The following is a 19,506-nucleotide window of genomic DNA, read 5'->3' on the forward strand; positions in this document are numbered from 1 at the left end:
AAATTCAGGGCCAACCTATCCAGCTCATCAAAGTTCCATCAGTCAAATTCTGACTAATTAATTGATTTTTTAAAATCCAAGCTTACTGTTGCATCAACTTATGTAAAAATTATATTTGTTTATGTCTGAAAGGGGCATGTAATGTGTGTGGAAACCACTTCTCCTATTTTCAAACATCACAGTGAATATTTGAAATTAAAGCAGGCTGTTGGAAAGTTGGAGTTAAGAATTTACTTGTAAACCCTAAATATGGGTAATTTTGGTTAGTGGCCATTTCTCAACTTCTTTTAGACACGAAAGGGTTACTGTCCACAGAACTCGAGGCAGGGCTAACAGCCCCCGGCCAGCGTCGGCCTCTCCTCGGATTCTGCAGGTATCTGCTGCAGGCACCCGGGGTCCTCGCCCACAGCACAAGTGACGGGAAGATATTCTCGAAAGTCGATCCACCCATACAAGGCAGGGACACAAATCTATTTCCAAAGACTCCCACTGAATTAGACCGGAACTGGACCCTCTACCCCTTGCTCAAATTCAGATTACATCTATTTGATCTCAAAGCCATTGGGAGTCTGTGGAAAGAGCAAGCACCTGTGGAAAGCCGGAGTTTCAGTCCTGGTTATTACGCTCCACTAACCAGTTGTGTGATCCTGGATAAGTTACTTACCTTCTTTGAGCCTCATTTTCCACATTAATGCAGTTAAGGTGCTGAAGCCGTGAGTTTTGGGACAGTATATGCTAAGCACTAAATGGGGCTTTTTATGGACATTATTTTATCTTGGCCTCAAAACAACTCTATGAGGTAGGTGCTATTATTGTCTCTATTTTGCATATGAGGAAAACTGAGGCTCAGAGGGTCAATCAATGGGTGTTAAGACCACACATACAAGAAGTGGGACATATATAGAGGTAAAAAACAATTTTTCTGCTAAAAGAAACACCCTCGAAGGACAGTGTGGGGGAGTGACTTTTTCAATAGAAAAGCTGTAGTTCTGTTTCCTTTACTAAGAAACCCATGAACCTGAAGGAAGAATATAACAAAAAACATTACAAAAAGGGAGTAATGAAAGCCATCCTGCCATGGGAGCACCTTGCAGACCACGGGGCGATACAAGGCTTGGAAGAGGCTCTCTGGGCAGCACAGGCCACGACAGGGGACTCCAGCCAGCCACACAGCCCGTGGGAGTCCCACTCTACTAAATGCGTGGCATGGAAGACAGCCACAGGACACACGGAAACTTCCTCTCTCGGCAGAAGTGAGGGGCTGAGCTGCTCACTTGGGGTGACTCACTCCTCATCTGTGGGTGGGGTGAAGACCCGATAATGGACCTCAGGATAAAAGCTGGGGTCACCTGAGAGTTTGTAACAGGAGAGGGAGGAAACATGTAGCCTGGATTTCGGAAGAACAGGTTTCTAACAGTTGATAAGCAAGAGGGTGAGTTCCCAGGGCCAGAGACAGTGAAGGGAACGCTGACTCATGGGCGATGGGGATCTCCAAGGCAGGAACCCATTGGAATGCGCTCAATTAGGAAAAAAGGGCTGGGAAACAAAGAAACACACCTGTTCCCGCAAGACCTGAGGAACTCAGGTTCAGAACGAACACCAACAAGGGAGGGAGGGCAGGATGTCATCAGGACCGAGCAGGAAGGGCAGGCTCTGTAGGAGTAGCTGGAGAAAGCATGGCCTCTTGGAAGGAAGGAAGAGTGAGCAGGACAAGGAGAGAGGGGCTGCTCTCCAGGGCGGACCACCTGTCACTACCCATGCCTGTTGCAGCTCCGTGCTCCACGGAGGTGACCTTAACAGCTGGGAAGGCAGAGCCGACGTTAAAGGGGGAGAAGAAGCCCAGAGCAGGGCAGGAGACCGCACCCAGCTGCCCCGAATAGGTTCAAGTGTCGGCTCTAAGGAATTGCATCATGAACTGAAAGGCTGCAGGGGAGGAGAGTGGCACCGCCACGAACAGTTCCTGAGAAGACCTGGCACATCTAGGTACCCACAGAAGAGGCAGGCGTACAGCCCGGTTTTCAAATGAGGAGACTGGAAGGTTGTGGAAATGACAAGGCAATAAACTTGATGTCAGTCATCTATAAAATACCAGAATGGCCCAGAGCAGGGCCTGCAAAAGGTTGGATTAAACAAGAAAGACCCACTACGTGATGGGGGAAAAGCAACTTTGTTTCAATTGTGCTATGGACAATTCTCATTTGGGTTTCAGATTCATTTTGACTTTAACATTCCTCCCTAATACTTTAACTCTCTTTATGAGGGAGACAGAGTAAGTGAGGGAGAGAGTATGCACCCACATGCATGTGCAGGCTTTGGGTTCAGAGCCTGGAAGGGCACAGTGTTTATTTAGAATTTAATAACTTTGTTTTGTGGTCTCTGTATTTTTTACACATACCTTCATTTACAGCAAGTGGCATTACAGTTCCACTTAAGATATACTTTTAAAGAAAACTTATTAAAGCAAAAAAAAAAAGTCAATTTAAAGAAATATAATAATTTTACAGTGAAACAAATATAGCAGAGTTTCAGCAACTGTTAAGGTGGTACCCAAACTCCTCCCACTGCTAGCAAACATTAGATAATATTTGTTGTGTGCCCAGCACTCTGCCAATAAAACTACCTGTATTAACTCAATTTCCCCTATCCCACAAGATGGATTCTATTATTATTCTGTTTGGCAGCTTCCCTAAGTCATACAGGAAAGAAGTGACAGAGTCAGGATTTGAATTCAGGAAGCCTGGTCCCGGGGTCAGCCTTTTCACCCACTGCATCACAGACCACGGGAAATGCAAGAACTCTAGAGAGGACGGGGTGTCAGTCATCCAGGGTTCCCTGAGCTCAAAAAAGACCCCCTCACTTCAGTTCCTATTCAAAACAAAATGAGAAAAACACACACAGAAAACCAGAATACAAACAAAAATCAAACATAGATAAAATGAGGCTTCCAGATCAAATTATGCCATGGACCTCTCTAGCCTTGTGACTTGAGCAGAGCCTGTGACAGTCTCTCATGGCAACTGGGGCGGCAGGATGGAGAAATGGCAGGGACCGGGAGCAGAGCAGGGAGAACTGACAGCTGCTCCCCAAAGAGTGCCCTTGATGCCTCTGACTCACAGCATTCCAGAAGGAAGTTTCTATTGCCTCTTGAGGACCTTTACATTTTTTAACAGTGACTTATGTGAAGACAAGAGATTCTGATTAAAACCGTGAGTGGCCAGAAACTAAGAGTGAGAGCCGACACAGAGAACGATGGAAGGAAAGCCCAGAAAGCCCCCCAAAGCCCTGTAATGGCCAGACCTGATGGCTGGATGACACCTGTGCTGGTGATGACGACACACATGGACAACAGCTAACACTGGCCGGACCCTTGCAACACGCAGTTAAGCTTTGTGTATATATACCGTCTCCACCTTCCCAAGCCCTCCAAGGCAGGCACTGTTATCTCCATTTTATATACAGAAAAGCTGCAAGTCATCGAGGTTAAGTGAAACCATGTTTTGCACACTGGTCTTCTGGCTCCGGAGCCTGGACTGCATGCTCTACATAGGTTTCAAGAGTCACAGGCATGAGGACAAAACGGGGGAAACTGGCTTGACAGCAACATCAAGACAAAGGCAATTTCCACTGACCACATGTTTAATGGAAGCTGAGCTTGTAACTGTTTATGAGTCTAAGATTATTCTCAGATATCTGAAAGGGCATTGCACAGAAGAGAGGGTAACTTCCTCTGTGCCTTTCAGGAGGGAGAAGCATGTGGTGGAGGTTCAAAGCAATGTGGATTTCAGCTCTTTGTAATGAGGAATTTTTAAAAGACCAAGCTGAACACCCACAGGATGGCTGCTGGAAGGGTTCTGGCAGAAGTGGGGGGCTCTTCACCTGGAACACACATGTAAAAGTCCTTTGCAATCCGTGGGGCACTGTAGGATTAGTAGGAATTATTTTGTTGTTTCAGGTGACAATGTAGACTATTCTGAAATATACTATCCATTCCAATTCTGTATATTCTGGTCTTTACCATGGATTGGTGTGGCATTCTGAGTTATGTAACAAGGACAGGTCTGGGAGGAAGTGGCATAGAGATCATTCAAAGCAGGTCATTAAAAATTAATTTGTATTTGATTTTAGGATGTGCTTCTGAACAAACATTTCATAACAAAGATATCCAGATGTATGCATAAGTTAGAGAGTTCATGATACAGGTATGTCTTGCACACTGACTTCTGTTCTATAACCAGAGATCTGTTCCTATGAAAACGCATGCCCTGCCAAGCACAGCATGGGCCCCACCACTCTCCTAATTAAGCCCATTTTACCTCTTTCTGCATTGGTTTTTACTGCAACACAAGCAGAAGTTAAAAGAGGATGTAATTTCTCCTACTTTTCATGGCCACTGTGAACCTGGCATCCATACTACCCTTTTTAGAACAAACACATGTCCAGGGTGAGTGAGGCCAGAGCCAATGCAGGAGTTCTGGGGAAGGTGAGGTAAGGCAAGAGGAATGACCTTCTGGTTATTTCTAAAGGATCCAAGCCAGGAGTGGGAGGGGCTGTCTGATGCTTCAGCTCAAGGGAGACGAGGGAGCAGGCAGGAGTGCTGAGCTTCCCATCACTGAGGTATCTGTTGGTAGCTCTGTACATGAGCTTTTGGGCCTTGTAGGGGCTGGACTGGCAGTACTTGAGGCTCTTTCCAGCTCTGAGATTCATGTTCCACAGAGCATGTGTGACATGCACACATATGAACTGGAAATCAGGCCACTTACCCGCCCTCGCTCTGTGAGAGTCGTCAACATGACAATGAGTGATAACTTCTGATCCCAGATGACTTGCCAAAATTGAGTACAGGTATGTGGCAGGGGTCCCTGAGCAGCAATGTATTTGTTCACAAGGTTAGCAGCAGGAATTTCCATCTGGCAAGAATTATTAAGGCATTAGAATCTGTTACTGCCACAAGGATCCTAAATTCTTCTAGTTGGTGACTGACATACCAGAATACGATTGCTATCAATTTATGACCAATAAGAAATAGCAAAGAAAAAAAGCTATTAAAAAAACCCTTGAAAGATATTTGACAATAATGCTAGAGTAGATATTCAACATAAAATTCTTATGACACACAGGAGGTGATCATAAGAATTGCACCTGGAAGATGGCAGAGGAGTTTAAACGACCTTCACCTCTGTATCCTAAACATAATCGATACTGGGTATCTGGATTTTCAGCAACACATACCAATCCTCATGCTAAATCTTTTCTATGCAGGGATTTCTACTAAAATCTAGTTACTTCCCTTTGGAAGCATAAGCCCTACAGACTTATACTACCTACCATTATTTCACTTTGCTTTCTACATGGCTGCCAGTAATGTGTCACTGACTGGATCAATCTTTTTTTCCCCAGTTCTACTTAAGTATAATTGACAAATAAAATAAAAATTGTATATATTTAAGGTGTACACATGATGATCTAATATATGTATACATTGTGAAATGAGTACCACAATCAAGTTAATGAACACATCCATCACCTTAGTTAGCATTTGAGCTGATGAATGTTGGATGTTAAGCTGTTGGCCATGCTGCCCTCTGTGGCCCTCTCCTGCCCGGCTCTGCTTTTACTACTGCTCTCCTGAGCTGAGTCATTTCTGTGAAAGAATACTCAGAACCTTCTGAGCTTTGCAGTGGTGCTGTGAGACACTCATCCTTAGGTGGGGAAGGTAAGCAGAGGTGCCTGACTCATGGTTTGGTTGATGCTAGGGCTAACGGCATCCTCAGCCCTGGTCTCAGTTCTCCCAACCCTCAGGGAACTTGTTAGAGACTGGGCTGTGTGGTCTTATCACCCCCCACTCACTCTAACGCTCTGCTTTCAAGACATGCTGAAGTGAGGGCCAGTGAATCCCTCAGATGTTTTGGAATAAGTGGAATCATGGATCAGATCCATTTTTGTTAGGGTAGCTCTTGATATTTTTTTTTTTTTTTGAGAGGGCATCTTTGATATTTTGATAACATTTGAAAACTTGGAAAATCATTTGTTCATTTAGATCAGGGGTTGGCAAACTCTGGTCTAAGGGCCAAATCTGACTGTGGCTTTGCAAGCTAAGAGTTTTTAAAAAATATTTCCACGGTTGCATTTTAAGTGGATATATAAGTACCTCAGGAATATTCTCCACTTTGCCTCTTGGTTTGCAAAGAACAAAATATTTACTAACTGGCCCTCTATGGAAAAAGTAAGTGCACCAACATCTGGATTAGATGAAGAAACTGAGGTTCAGAGAGGCCAAGTTACCCAAGATGCATTTTCAGAGTGAAATGAATGCTTTTCCCACAGTATGTGAAATCTTTTACCTTTTCTTTTTGGGTTATATGCACAGAGGTGGTTTTATTTTTATTTTTAGGTGGGATGTACAATAATAATGTCAGGGAAAAACACAGAAAGTTACAAACAATACCACTGGTAATGAAACAAAACACCTAAATGTCAGCAGTTGAGGACAGAAGGTGTGCGGACAATGGGAGCCAGAGACACGGAATCTGAGTTTTAGTCTCACCTTCTGTTAGCTTTGTGACTTTTCAAATTATTTAATCTCTCTGAACCTTAGTTTTGTCCTCTGTAAAATGAGACTATTCTGCCTTCCCTCAACGGCTGCTGTGGTGCTGAAATGAGGGAGTGAACAGGAAAGCACTTGGTCAATGGCAAAGCACTACACATGCCATTATCATGCTGCAGTGAGTAATGTGCTCTTTCACATTATCCAGCCTCCTAACTTACGTTCACATAACTCGCATTAATATAATCTTCATTTCCCTGCAATAATACCCGGGTGGTGTCATCTGTGGGGGAGAGAAAAATTTACTGATTATTCTGAGTGTTATTTTTATCACACCCAGTAAACAAGAGCTCCTCTCCCTACCCCATCTGCAGCTCCCACCCCATTAGCATAAACACTAGTCCCCAACTGTTCAGTCTGCAATGGCTGAAATAAAAACAGTGGTGTTTACAGACACACTGAAAATCGTTTCAGAATACCAGACAATCTGTTTCAAAAGGGGAAACATTATCTCAGTGTGTGGGGGTGAAGCAGGCATTCATGTGGATACTCACAAGGCAACACATCTTTGTATCGGTTTTTGTCCAAATTTTGAGGCAGCTTTGCAAACGTGATGGCCAAACCAGGCTTCTTTCTATAAAGTTGCTGTAAGACAAATAGAGAAATAAAAATCATTGCAAAAAGCAACCCTGATGGGGGTGTTAAAACATACTTTAAAAATTTACCATTCGTGGCACCAAAATATTATCATTTAAAGGTGATATATTTTAAAAGAAAAAAATCTTCCCAATGATAAATTCTACAATCCCACGAGAAACACCAAACTCTTCAATAATACTGTTATAACATAAGGATTTTTTGGGGAAAAAAAGTCATAGGAAGGGATCTGAGTCACAGATACTGGATTACAGTGCGTAAAACCTCATCTTCGTGACAACTGTTTGACAAATGCTAAAAGCAAGTAGAGAGGAAAAGAAAGAATTCGAACTCAAAATTTAATGGAAATAATTTACATTAGTCTAAAAACATTGCCCTCCAATTCAATGGAGTGAACCATGCTTTCTGCTTAAGAACAAGAGCACTTCATTCATTGTCTCAGGAGTATATTCCCACAGTAAAAACACTTATTCCAATACATAGCAAAATTCATTTAAAGAGGTATTTCCCTATACATGCAATCACAAACAAAGAAAAGATTAAGACAACCTTTGTACATCTACAAGCCCATATCAGACACATTTGCACACAAAAGCACAGACAACAGCTCTGTGAGAGGTATTAAAAACAAAAAAGGAGGCTGAACTATATATACACTAGCACTTCCCATACTATGTCCTGTGGAACCCAAGTGTTTTGACAAAACATCTCAAGGTCAAAGAAATTTGGGAAATACCACAAGCCACCTTATGTTCTATGAATCTCCAAGGAGACAAGTTCTGTGATGCATGAGTTATTTAATTCTGATTAGCTAAGCATTTCACAAGCTATGGGCCTTGGAGGATCTTACATCTCACAAGAAGTTTTCTGGAAAATACTACCAATAATTTTAAAGGCTGTTTTTCATTCCCCCTACTTATTACATACTGTCTAGTTCCCTGTCATTAAACATTCTCAATATTCTCTACATGATTTTTACAGTCTCAGTAATCTAGTTTTCCATAACCTATTTTTTAACTTTTATACTCCTTTTGATTAGGCTGTTTTCAATTTAAAAAAGAAATAAATTACCCAGGAACAGAATTACTGCATCCAAGTGTATTTGTAAGAACTTTGGTACCTATAACCAGGTTGCCCCACGGGGGTGTATGAGAATGTTAATTCACCAAACTGCGGCCAACATCATCAACTAAAATGTGTTTGTAATTTGAACAGGGAGGCTGAGCATTATTTTTCCCCCTATATTTTTGCTAATTTTATTCCTTGTTTGTAAACTGGCCTCTGTTGATCTGTTTTCCTCTTCTCAGTTCTTTTGTTTATTAAGCAAATTGCACAGAAATCACCAAGAGAATTAGCATAGCGATTTTTGGTAATGATAATTGTGTCAAGTCTCACACATTTATGAAACATTTAGAATTTCCAATCTCTCCCCTAGCTCAGCTACTGATCTTTACAATTTCAGTTCATAACAATCAAGGAGTCACTGAACAACTTCTTAAATATCCGTGAGCTTTAATGGACACTCTGAGCTCATTCTAGAAATAAATTCATGATTTATTCTGGAAGGAGGAGAATCTAAGTCAGATTTGCCTAAATGACAATTTGGTTCTGACTAACTGCATAAAGGTGGAATACAATTAAGTGAATATAATCAGTTAAAGCTAATCTGAAGGTAAAAAGATTTTTTTCCAAACAACAAAAAGTAAAAGTAATCAACTTGAGATGGTCTGGCAGAAAAGCATAGATCTAGCCCAAGGCTTTAATTACACTATGTATAAAAAATAACACCAAGTATAAGTGTCTCAGTGAAGGTCTGTTAATAGGTTAGTAATGTACAGTATTATAGTAGTGTTTAGAAGTCTTCAAATGTGCACACTCTGGGTCTTATCTGACAGAAATGCATAAAGATACATATTAAATAAATTTATCTGCAGCAAAATATTTTTTTATTAGTAGAAAATTGGAAACGGCCTGAATATTCCCCAACTGGGAGGGTTGGCTTAAATTATGGTAGAGTCATACAATAATATTATGTGCAAGTAATAAAAAGAATTCAACTAAAAGTACAGATGTGAAAAGATATCCATTTATTTAAATGAAAAATGCAAGTCACAGAATTATATATATAGCTCTGATCCCATTTCTATACACAGCAGCACACATACACATAATGTGAGTATAATATGCAGGTGTGCACTTATGTATAGATGTGTGTATGTAAAATATATTTGCAGGAATACTGGCACAAGTATGGAAGGATACGCTCCAAAGTATTATTTGTAAAATACCGGGGACGTCTATACTGAAATGCATATCCTTCCCTTGCTTAAATAGAAATCTCAACCCAGGGAAAGCGTGGATGAGCCTTAGGTACTCTCAGGAAGGAATGAACCTGGGGCTGAATCAATGAGTTCCTCAAAGGAAGAGAGGCAGTAATGGACTTGGAGCTGTCCAAATCTTCTCTTTTCCATGGGAGACAGAGGAATGCCCTACCTTGGCTGAACTGAGTGTTCAGGCAGTTTGAGTCTGAGCACTCGAACCGTGACTAGCTCACACAGTGTAGCCCCTGGAGGAAAAGGCTCGTGTACTGGAGGTCAGGTGAACTGGGCTGCAGCCAGCAATGATGAGTTCTGACCACAGACTGGGCTTCTAACATGGACTCTAACCCTACACTATCTCTGACCAGCTGTGTGACACCGGGCACGTCCCTTAGCCTCTGTGCTTCATTTTCTCCATCTATTAAGGGTGATCCTAATAATTCAGGCCGTATCTATTCCACAGAACTGTTGTGAGAGTCAACTGAGGTAACATATGTGAAATACTTGGTAGATTTCGAAGTGCTACTGAAATGCTAATTATTATTAAGCATGATTTCATTACAGCTGGGACCAAATGTTTTCTGGAACACATTTGTAAATTGTTTACTAAAAGCCACAGGAGGCACAGGGGAATTCCATTAATGAAAAAAATGCTTCACAACAAGCTTTGCCATTGTGGGAGGGATTCCATCCATGGCCCAGCTGCCCCAGGGCAGGCCCTGTGTTTGTGGAGTGGGTGCCACGGCACCTGCTAGGACCCAGCCCCCTATTCCTGTTCTCGTCCAGAGCACAGCCCCCATCAGCCAAGCTGCCCACCTGCCGATGGCACTGGAGGAGCAGGTGGAGAACCAGAACAGCCAAGACTGGAGTCAGACAGCCCTGGGTTCCAAACCCAGTGTGACAGGACCACTTCCTGTGTGGAGGTGGAGCATGTTCTTCAGATTCCTGGAGCTTCTATTTATAAATAATAATGTCGTTACTTTGTACCGAGCTTTTACTATGTGCCAGATGATGCATTAAGTATTTATCTCATCTAACCTTATGACCAACCCATGAGATACCCAATTTATAGATGGGGAAGTAGAGGTCCTGAGGTTAAGGGATGTGCCTGAGGTCACAAAGGAGGTGAGAAGTAGAGCCAGGATGTAAGGTAGATAGCTTGTCAAATCTTTCCTAGCCCTGATGTTGTACTAGGCTAATAACAACTCTGACACGTAAACAGCATTTTGTTTCCGGAGGCTGTTACGAGAACAAGCTCTTGATTTGGCCTGCCTGGGTTCCAAGACGCTGTGCCATTTACTGTGAGATAAGCTCTCCCAGACTCTGATCCTTCCCTTTATAGAAGGCTGCTGTGACAGTTCTGGGCAGGGATACACATGAAGCCCTTGGCACACAGTAAGTGCTCATTAAAGGTTTCCTGCTCAAGCTGGCTTTAGCGTTCCCCTCCCCCAGCAGCTGTATAAGACATCCTTCCCCATCTGCAGCAGTGGTTGTTAAATGATGTTCCACTGCTTGGGACTCCCTGGGGGGCGGTGTGGGAAAATGGAAGAGGCAGGGCTCCATGCACCCCGCCAGGGTAGCTCTGCTGTTCTCTGCTCTGCATTTTGAAATTCTGCAAAATATGTTATTTAAAAGGAGCGTTTCCTACTTTTCTAGAAAGTGTGTAAAATTTAACCCTAAAACTTCAATGTTCTTCATTTCTTAGGTAATAGTTCAACCATAAGCTCTAAAGAGAAGTCTTAGGATGGGCATCACTGGGACAACGGTTCTGGGAAGATCTTCCCCCTCTCATCCTCTAGAGCAGCGTGAGCATCCCAGGGTGGCTGGTTCAGGAGCTGTGGGCCAGGCCCAGCTTAAAAGGCTCCTCAGGTGATATCCATCCTTGTGCACAGTGTGCCACCCTTTGAGAAACACTACTCAAAAACACAGGTGATAGGCGGATACCTCTCTCTAAAGCATTTTTTTTCATGCTGAATAGCATTCTTTTTATCTATCTATCTATCTACTTATTTTGTTATCATTAATCTACAATTACATGCAGAACATTATGTTTACTAGGCTCCCCCCTTCACCAAGTCCCCCCCACAATCCCCATTATCTCTAAAGCATTTTTAAACTTCTTTTAAACTTTGAAGTTCAGTGAACATTGTTCACGGAAAATCTGTGGGATCCAGCACAGAAGAGGAGCCACCTGAGAGGACGGGACTTTCTGGAGGACTGTGTAAGACCAGGCGCGGCTGTTTTCCCAACTGAGAGCCCACAGCGCCTCCTTGTGGACAATCCGATCAAAGAGAGCCGGCTTGCGCTCCACCACCCGGAGACGCTTCCCCCAGGGCGCCTGCCCTGCTGCGCACTCAGGAACGCCTGTTTCCCTACGAGCACGGGCCACCCTGTGAGCAGTCTGCGTTCAGGCCGTACCTTCCTGGAATACCCTCTCCTTTCACAGTTCATCCCATGCACACTATTACTACCGTGTCTCACCCCGGTTCCCACTGAGCACACCTCTGCAGTGGAATCTTGCCCAAGCCTGGTCTTCAGCTGTTTCTGGGACATGATACCTCCTCCCCCCATATATGCCAGAATCAGACCGAAGGTTCCACAGTGCCTTCCCCCTTTCCATGCCCCTTCTAATACCAATAATAAAAAAAAGAGATATATTCTATAACTGGCTTTTAAGTTCTCTTTGTTTCCATTATTTTGGGGAATGTTCAAAAATACTAAGTTTTAGTGTTTACAATGTGTATTTTAATTTTGAACTTTTTTTGCAATGCAAGGCCAGAGGACATAACCTCTACACTTTCTTCTTTTAAAATCTTAAGCCTATGTAACCTCCTGCAGGCCACTGGGAAAAAAGGGCTGTATCTCTTTGTAGATATTCAGTAAATGTCTATCAGGTCTACCTAAGTAATTATATTATTCCTACCCTCAAATCCTGATTTCATTTCACAAGGTGAGGAGATACTATTTTTTTTATCTATATTACGTCAAGGCTGTTGGTTAAGTTTTAAATTCCCTGTTGCTTTTTGTGGGTGGGGCCAATTATCTTTACCTTTCACTTGTGGGTCTTTACTTTCTACTACTGTTCAACATGCATTGCTCTGATAATGTATTTTATTTACATTCTGTTCTTTATAGCATTATACAATAAACCTCTCACTCAGGACTCTTTGCTTTGCATTTGTTTGAGGTCGATATTCATATTACTCATGCTTTCCTAAAGCAATATGCAGTCACATACATTTGATAAGCTTCCTAGCTGTGCTTCTGTGACTTTTCCCTTTTATCCGGCTTTCTAATCGACAATGCATTGCTGATTTCTGCTTCTGAATCCCATCTGAGACTCTCATTCCTCATTTATGACTTCAGACTGTGTCTGTTGTCATTAATTGTGATCTGTTTTCTTTTACAGCCTAGTTTATGCTTTGTCGTGCTCTTCTGTTTACCTTTTATTGCATGAACTACTGTACTTTCTTCTACCTTTATAAAATTTGGAAGATAAACATTCTATTTTCATTCTGTTAGAGATCATGAAACTGACTTAAAAAACTAAGTTGCCTTTGGTCCTATTTTATTTTGTAAAGTTTTTGCATGTGCCTCTGCCAACAGCCTCAGCCCTACAATCAAAGGTCCCTCCAGGGGGAGAAAGATGGGGTCTGACTTTGGTTTCTACTCATGTTCACACAGTCCTGGTGACTTGGGAAGGCCACCGCTAGGCCCTTGTGGCGTGGTACTAATGGCCCCAAAGCACACAGCGTGCCTGGCGGCGTCAGGACTGGGTTCCTTCATCATCCCTCAGGTGCTCGCCCAAGCCACCTCTCCGCTACCTTCTGCTGAGTGTTCCAAGCTCTGTGTTGGCAGCTAAATGTGCTCATGGTCCCTCCTCCTTGATCTGACACGTTTCTCCATAACTACCAAACGTTACTTGAATAAAGAGGCTGAGGCAGAGTTCAGTGACGGCTGTGGGCCCCACCCCCTGCTTTCTAGGCCTGTTCTGCCGCCTGATGCTCTGAACTCCCCATGTTCCCACGGTGAGCACAGGCCGCCCACTGACTCAGCTAATTAAGCAGCAACTGAGCAGCCCACTGAGGCACTGGAGCCCAGGCTGAGAGTCCGTGGGGCCGCTTACCTCAAACTGGATCAGCACCGTCCCGCTTTCGAGGCCCTTCTTTAGCTGTCGCATGGATCCCTCCAGAGTGTCCCCTCCCTCTGGACACATGGGGAAAATGGCCTCTGGGAAAAGCTGGTTCAGTTCGTCCTCAGATTTGATCTCAGCAAATGAGTGGACAACTGTAGTGGACAAGAAAGAGTGCATCTGGCTTGTGCAGCAATGTTCTGATCAGTTTCCTCCAAAAAATTACATTAATGGCACCTGAATGCAGATGGTTTAAAGCAGCTTATTAAATGATTAAGCACATGGTAATCATTTTCACCAAAGACACCACTTCTTTTGAATGATTCAATAGGTACTAATTATACAAAATGACATACTAATCTTTCTGGTTCGTTTTAAATGATGGTGTTTAGTACTCAGAGGCTTTTGCCAAAGGTAAGGGAAGGAATGTTTTTAAAGAAAACATACCTTCTCCCTGGTGCCCTCTGACCTGGTTACTCTTCTTCCAATCACCTTCCCCCAACTTCCATTTTCAGATCTTTTTCATTTGTTCCCTTAAAACAGGCACTTTCCCCAGACCCTGGTGTGAGGTCTGGCACTCTCTCCATGACACCATTGTCCCAGGAGCTCAGTCAGTTTTTAATTCAAGGCCATTTGTAGGTGCGAGGCTCCCCAGGAAACATCTCTGGGCCTCACATCTCCTCTGAACTTCAACCCTACCTCTTCAGTACAAATTCTCCATTCATACCCAACTCATATGGGAGAAAACAGACCTAAGACCTCCCCCAACGCCCCCCCCCCGCTTCCCTGCTCTGCAAGGAACTTCCCCAGCCTTACATACTTTTTTCTGCCTACCATCACTTCCTTCTCCAATCTCCCAAACTGGGAATTTGGGGATCATCTTTGAATTTTCTCTTTCCAACCCAAAAGGAAGTCTTCCCTTACTCAAAAGCCTTCAATGGCTTCCTAATGTCTTCAAGACAGTAGGAAAGGAGAAGAAAGTAGTAACTTTTGCATTTTTCCACATAGTTGAACTGAATCCTCACCATGCTGAGCAGGCTATCATTATCCCCATTTTACAGATGGGGAAACTGAGTCTCAGGGCAAAGAACTTGTCCCAAGTTCCCAAACGAACTCCAGCCTGCCAGGGCAGGACACAGGAATTCAGCGCACACCTGTCTGACCCTAAAACCCACATTTTTCTCCCTGCCTGCGGCAGCTAGGCTCTTGTGCTAGTCCTGGTTACTGTCGCATCTGCTATTCCTTATGCTACTGTTTATTCAACGTTCAGTCTGCTCAAGTCTACTTAAATGTTTATTTTAAAAGTGAATGCACTATCATTACAGCTACAGAAAACCAGTGGCATCCATTTTTTTAATCTCAAGCGGGCGCCAGCCCCTTGTCACGGGCTGGTAGGGGACCCCTTCTTCCCAGCCAGGCCAGAGCGCCCTCCCGCTGGCCCAGGACAGCCAGCGTGCCACAGGCACTTCGTGTGACGGACAGGCCTGCTTCCAAATCACTGGATCCTTTCACTCCCTCTCACCACGCAGCCTTACCAGCTGAAGGCAGCAGGGCAGCTGACTTAACCTCCCTGTGACTTGTTTCTCATTTCCTCGGTGTGGGTACTAATACTTACCTTATCAGAGCATCATGAGACTGGAAGAGGATAACTGTGTAAAGCACACTGTGAGGCACTTCACTGGGAAGGGGCAGGTAGGGATCTGGAGAGCTCCCTTAGGTCTCGTGGAGGAGGCAGGATGAAGCTGGCACTAGCTGGACTCACGGTTTTAGTGGGAACAGAGAGAAGGCAGGTGGTGAAGGCTCGGGCTGTGTCTACACCTGGGAGGCCAGAGCAGAGATGCACGGCTAGGGCTTCGAGTCACATACGTCATGTACCTCCAGCATTTCAAAGCTGGGTAGGATTCAAGGACTCAGCATATTGTTTTACAGCAATAGCAGCAGTAGTGGTGGAGTCGGGAGAGGCCATGCTTCTAACACGTGTCAGTATCAGGCAGCATTCTAGGAGCTTTTCTGGTAGAAGCATCATTTAATCTTCACAAGAACCCCAGGAGGTAGTGACTATCGTTAACCTCATTTCATGTTAGAAGCAACCAAAACACAGACTAAGAAACTTGCTAGGGTCCCTCTACCCAGCAGGAGGCAGATGTGAATCTCCCTGCAGCCAGGATCCTGCTCCACTCTGCCTTCCTGAGTTCAACAGAACCCGATCCTTTGAGAAGGGACTGGAAATGCAAATGTCTGCAGGCAACTGAGAGAGAAATGTGATGTGGACCAAGCTGGGCCTGGGGGGAATCGGGGACTCCCGTCTGTCAAGGGGGTGGGTGCGTGCCGCCTACCTTCAGAGCACTAGTCACAAGAGGCCAGGCCCATGCGGGCAATCTTCACAATTTTCAAGTGAGAAGTCAGGCATCCTGATTGCCATGCGAAAATTCTTGATTTTTAAATGCTGCCTATAAGCTCAACACTTTCAAAACCACAGAGCGGGCTGGAAGAAGGGCCTGACGATGGGCCCGCTCTGCTAAGGCGGCGTGCACTGGGGCCCCTCCCCCGAGGGCGCTGTTACCTTTCCTCCGGATCACCAGGGCCAGCTCCCGCGTGTGCGACTCCCGGCTGGCTTTGATGAACATCACCACTTGGTCGTGCGTGTGTTCTGAGATGTCGCGGCCGTTGATTAACACAATTTGATCCCCTTCATTCAGCTTAGGAATGCAGGTGTCCGCCTGTGTGGAGAGGAAAAGCAAGTTTCTTCGGTTACCATAACACAGCCGCAGGGGAGAATGCTGAAGCTTGCAGCGTAGACCCTTGAGACCGTGATCCCGGTCTCCTTTGCTCCCTCAGGCATTGTTGCCATTATTTTTACATCCACTGCTATGTTGACATGGAAGTTGGTCGTGAGATTTTAAAGAAGTGTTGCTTAGAATGTAAGTAATGAAACATTTTAGAATAAGGATAAGAAAATTACTGAAGCCATTTCTCTATGGCAAAACTTGACATGTTACTGTGATGTAATGACCACGGCATTTGTGATCTTCTGTTTTCTAGATGTGCTGTTAGAATCTGATTTGTCAATTAAAGGTGAATATCTATCTGCAATGGAAAAAGCTTTTGTAAGCATAACACCAAAGGCAGAAACCATTACGGAGAGAAGCTGACCCCTGGATAGTGCAGGCACGGAAGCCTTCTTCATTCAAAGGCCAAAATCCGTAAGAAAAAGTCAGCTGTGAGCTTAAGGACTACTTAAAAAGGTACCAAGCTGGTACCTTCTTAGGAGGCAGAGAGACTATCTGGTGCTCACTGCCTTAGAAAAGCAAATCATCTCCTGAGGAGGCCTAGACAGAAGGCTGAGGGAGGGCGGGTGGTGGAAGGGGGGAAGGCGGCACGGGCTCCGTGTGCCCAGAGTGAGCAGCAGAGCGAACTCTCTGCTTCGGCGGCTTTCTCCTGAGCAGTACCTCTGAGCTTTAACGTGCATACCGACCACCTGGGGCCTTGGTTAAAGATGCACTCTGGTTCAGGAGGTCTGGGGTGGGGCCCGAGACTCTGCATTTCTAATGGGTTCCCAGGCAATGCTGGGACAGCAGCTTTGGGCACCACACTGAGCTGCAAGGTGCTGGAAAACAAGGACTCCGTTTTTTCCTGCCATCTATATGTGTGCATTTACACAGACTCTTTGCTGCTGGTGAAAAAGAAACAGGACACTGAAATGGAAATCTGATTTGGGGTAAAACAAACATGGGAAATAATGGAACATGTTTACTTACAGGTGACTCTGGGTTTATCCTTGATACTACAAGAGGCATCTTTTGATCCACTCCCCCCTGTAAACATGTTAAACAAAAAAAAAACACTTGAGCAGTTCATAGCAACAAAGACATGCAGATCTCCTTGACATGAGGGAGGGCTCAAATTTCACTTTAACCTCTTCCCATCCTAGGAGTTGGCCCCCTTTTCAAAATTACAAGGTTCCTGACCCTCTGATTCTAGTGGTCTAACCAGAAGACTGCTCACCGCCCACTGCCACCCCCACATTCCATAAACTAAAGATGCACTCAGAGGAGCAAGCCCCTTTTTAAAAATGCAAACATCCCCAGGAGGACTCCAGAAACACAGCCTTTAAGTGCTGCTGGAAAGGGAGCTATCAGTGGAGGAGAGAGAAACCCTGGAAAAAGGCACATGCCATGCGGGCTCCTGCGCTGAGAGAGCAGGCCCGCAGCTGGGCTGCTGGCCAGGGGAGCATGAGGGCGGCCGGGCGTGGGCAGCAAGGACCACCTGCCCTCACTTTGCTCTAGAGCAGTGGTAAGAAACTTTTTCTCTAACGTGCCACAGAACAAAATATTTTAGGCTTTATGGGACAGAGGGCTCTGCTGCAAGCGCCCAGCTCTTCCACCACAGTGCCAAAGTAGCCAGAAACCCTTGGTAAGTGAACGGCTATGGCTGTGATCCAATAAAACCTGATTTACAGATGGGATTTGGCCTGTGGGCCCTCGTTTGCAGAGGCTGCCTAGAGGCAGGCAGAGGAACAAGGACCGTGCAGATGGCCCTGTGACTTGACTGCTGGTCTCCCTCGCCAGCTTTAGCAGTGCTGAGGGAAGCTCTTAATAAATTATCTTCAGGTGTAGGTCTGCTTGCCAACAGCGTGCCTTCAACTCTCTGAACCTTAGTAAGCATCTATAAAATGGGCTTAAAAAATACCAACTTCACCAATGATAAGAACTCACTTAGGTGACAGAAAAAAGTGTGCAGCAAACACCAAGCGCAGAGCAGGCACTCGGTACAAGGTAGCTCTATGGCCAAATTAAAAAACCTCCCAATTCTGAGGGCTGAGCTAATTTTCTTATGTAGCCTTAGGTATACAGCAGATTTCTAATGGAAATCGAAAAGTCATCTGAAGATTGCTTCAGAGTGTAAAGCTTCCCTATAAACAAACACAATATACCTTAAGATTAAATCCAAATTTTCCATCTTCATCTGGTGTGATACGGATCAAGACTAAGTAGCTGTCACCATTATCATTCTGGAAAACATTGGAAAATGGTCAACTATGTTATTTCCCTTTCCAGCAGTTGGTGATATTTTCTTCTAGTCATAATTACTTAATTGTCCACAGGCGCCTCTGAGTGGGGAAGCCTGGGTGGGTCACACCAGCCACCGGAGCGCCCCAGGCCCTGACGCACCTTGTCACAGTAGTACTGGCTGGAGTCCTCAGTGGAGCCCCCTTTGGTCACCCTGTGGAAGTCCTCTAAGAACTGCGGATCAGCACCATCTGGTGAGCAGGAGCCTGGAGCATTTGAAGATGGAGACACAGAACTGGATGACTTCTGGGTCAGGCAGCTTTGTGCTGGATTGTTCTCGGATATACTCCTTCATCATGGGGAAGGAGGAGATATCTTAATAACTGGATGAACATTTTATCATAGCAAGCATTATTGACTGCTGCAGTCTGGCATCCCCGGGTCACGAATCCCTGGAACCGCAGAAGAGCTCCAAAGGTCAACCCCAGGGCTCTGGCACAACCCACAGTCCACTGGGTGCCCTTGCCCCCATCTGGCTGAAATATCGTCACTTTTAGTTTTGGAGAAAAGGGGCAGGAGGGGAAGGTGGATCCAGGAGCTGCTTAAAACTCAGTTCACTTCCCAGCAGCAGCAGCAGCAGCAGCAGCAGGGTTTACGGGAAATGTTCCCAGCTACTCTGGTGGTTTAATTATTGAGGCTCACTTAGATGCATGTGTCCATCCCTCACAAAAGCTTCTTCCTTCTCATTCCTGCTGATAGCTCCACTTTAACAGGACTCTTGGTTACCCCAGGGAAATGGAACTAAAGTTGCATATCCAAGACAATTTCTATTAGTCCTAGTTTGCA

The 19,506-nt window shown here is 44.7% G+C and overlaps 1 protein-coding gene across 7 annotated transcripts in view; it reads right to left on the reverse strand.

Annotated features, from left to right (window-relative positions):
* PTPN3 (protein tyrosine phosphatase non-receptor type 3) overlaps positions 1–19,506 on the reverse strand; it is a 119,620-nt gene that overhangs the window by 5,053 nt on the left and 95,061 nt on the right. For all 7 annotated transcript variants that reach the window (XM_036903331.2, XM_036903330.2, XM_036903328.2 and 4 more), the window contains 8 exons: positions 18,823–19,009; positions 18,585–18,662; positions 17,410–17,466; positions 16,215–16,371; positions 13,646–13,806; positions 7,099–7,189; positions 6,766–6,827; positions 4,761–4,907 (listed from right to left, as the gene is read on the reverse strand). In XM_036903331.2, the coding sequence (XP_036759226.2) occupies positions 4,761–4,907; positions 6,766–6,827; positions 7,099–7,189; positions 13,646–13,806; positions 16,215–16,371; positions 17,410–17,466; positions 18,585–18,662; positions 18,823–19,009 (940 nt within the window). The remainder of the gene's footprint in view (positions 1–4,760; positions 4,908–6,765; positions 6,828–7,098; positions 7,190–13,645; positions 13,807–16,214; positions 16,372–17,409; positions 17,467–18,584; positions 18,663–18,822; positions 19,010–19,506) is intronic.

This window comes from Manis pentadactyla, chromosome 3, assembly GCF_030020395.1.
Source record: "Manis pentadactyla isolate mManPen7 chromosome 3, mManPen7.hap1, whole genome shotgun sequence".
In the NCBI taxonomy this organism is placed as follows: Eukaryota; Metazoa; Chordata; class Mammalia; order Pholidota; family Manidae; genus Manis; species Manis pentadactyla.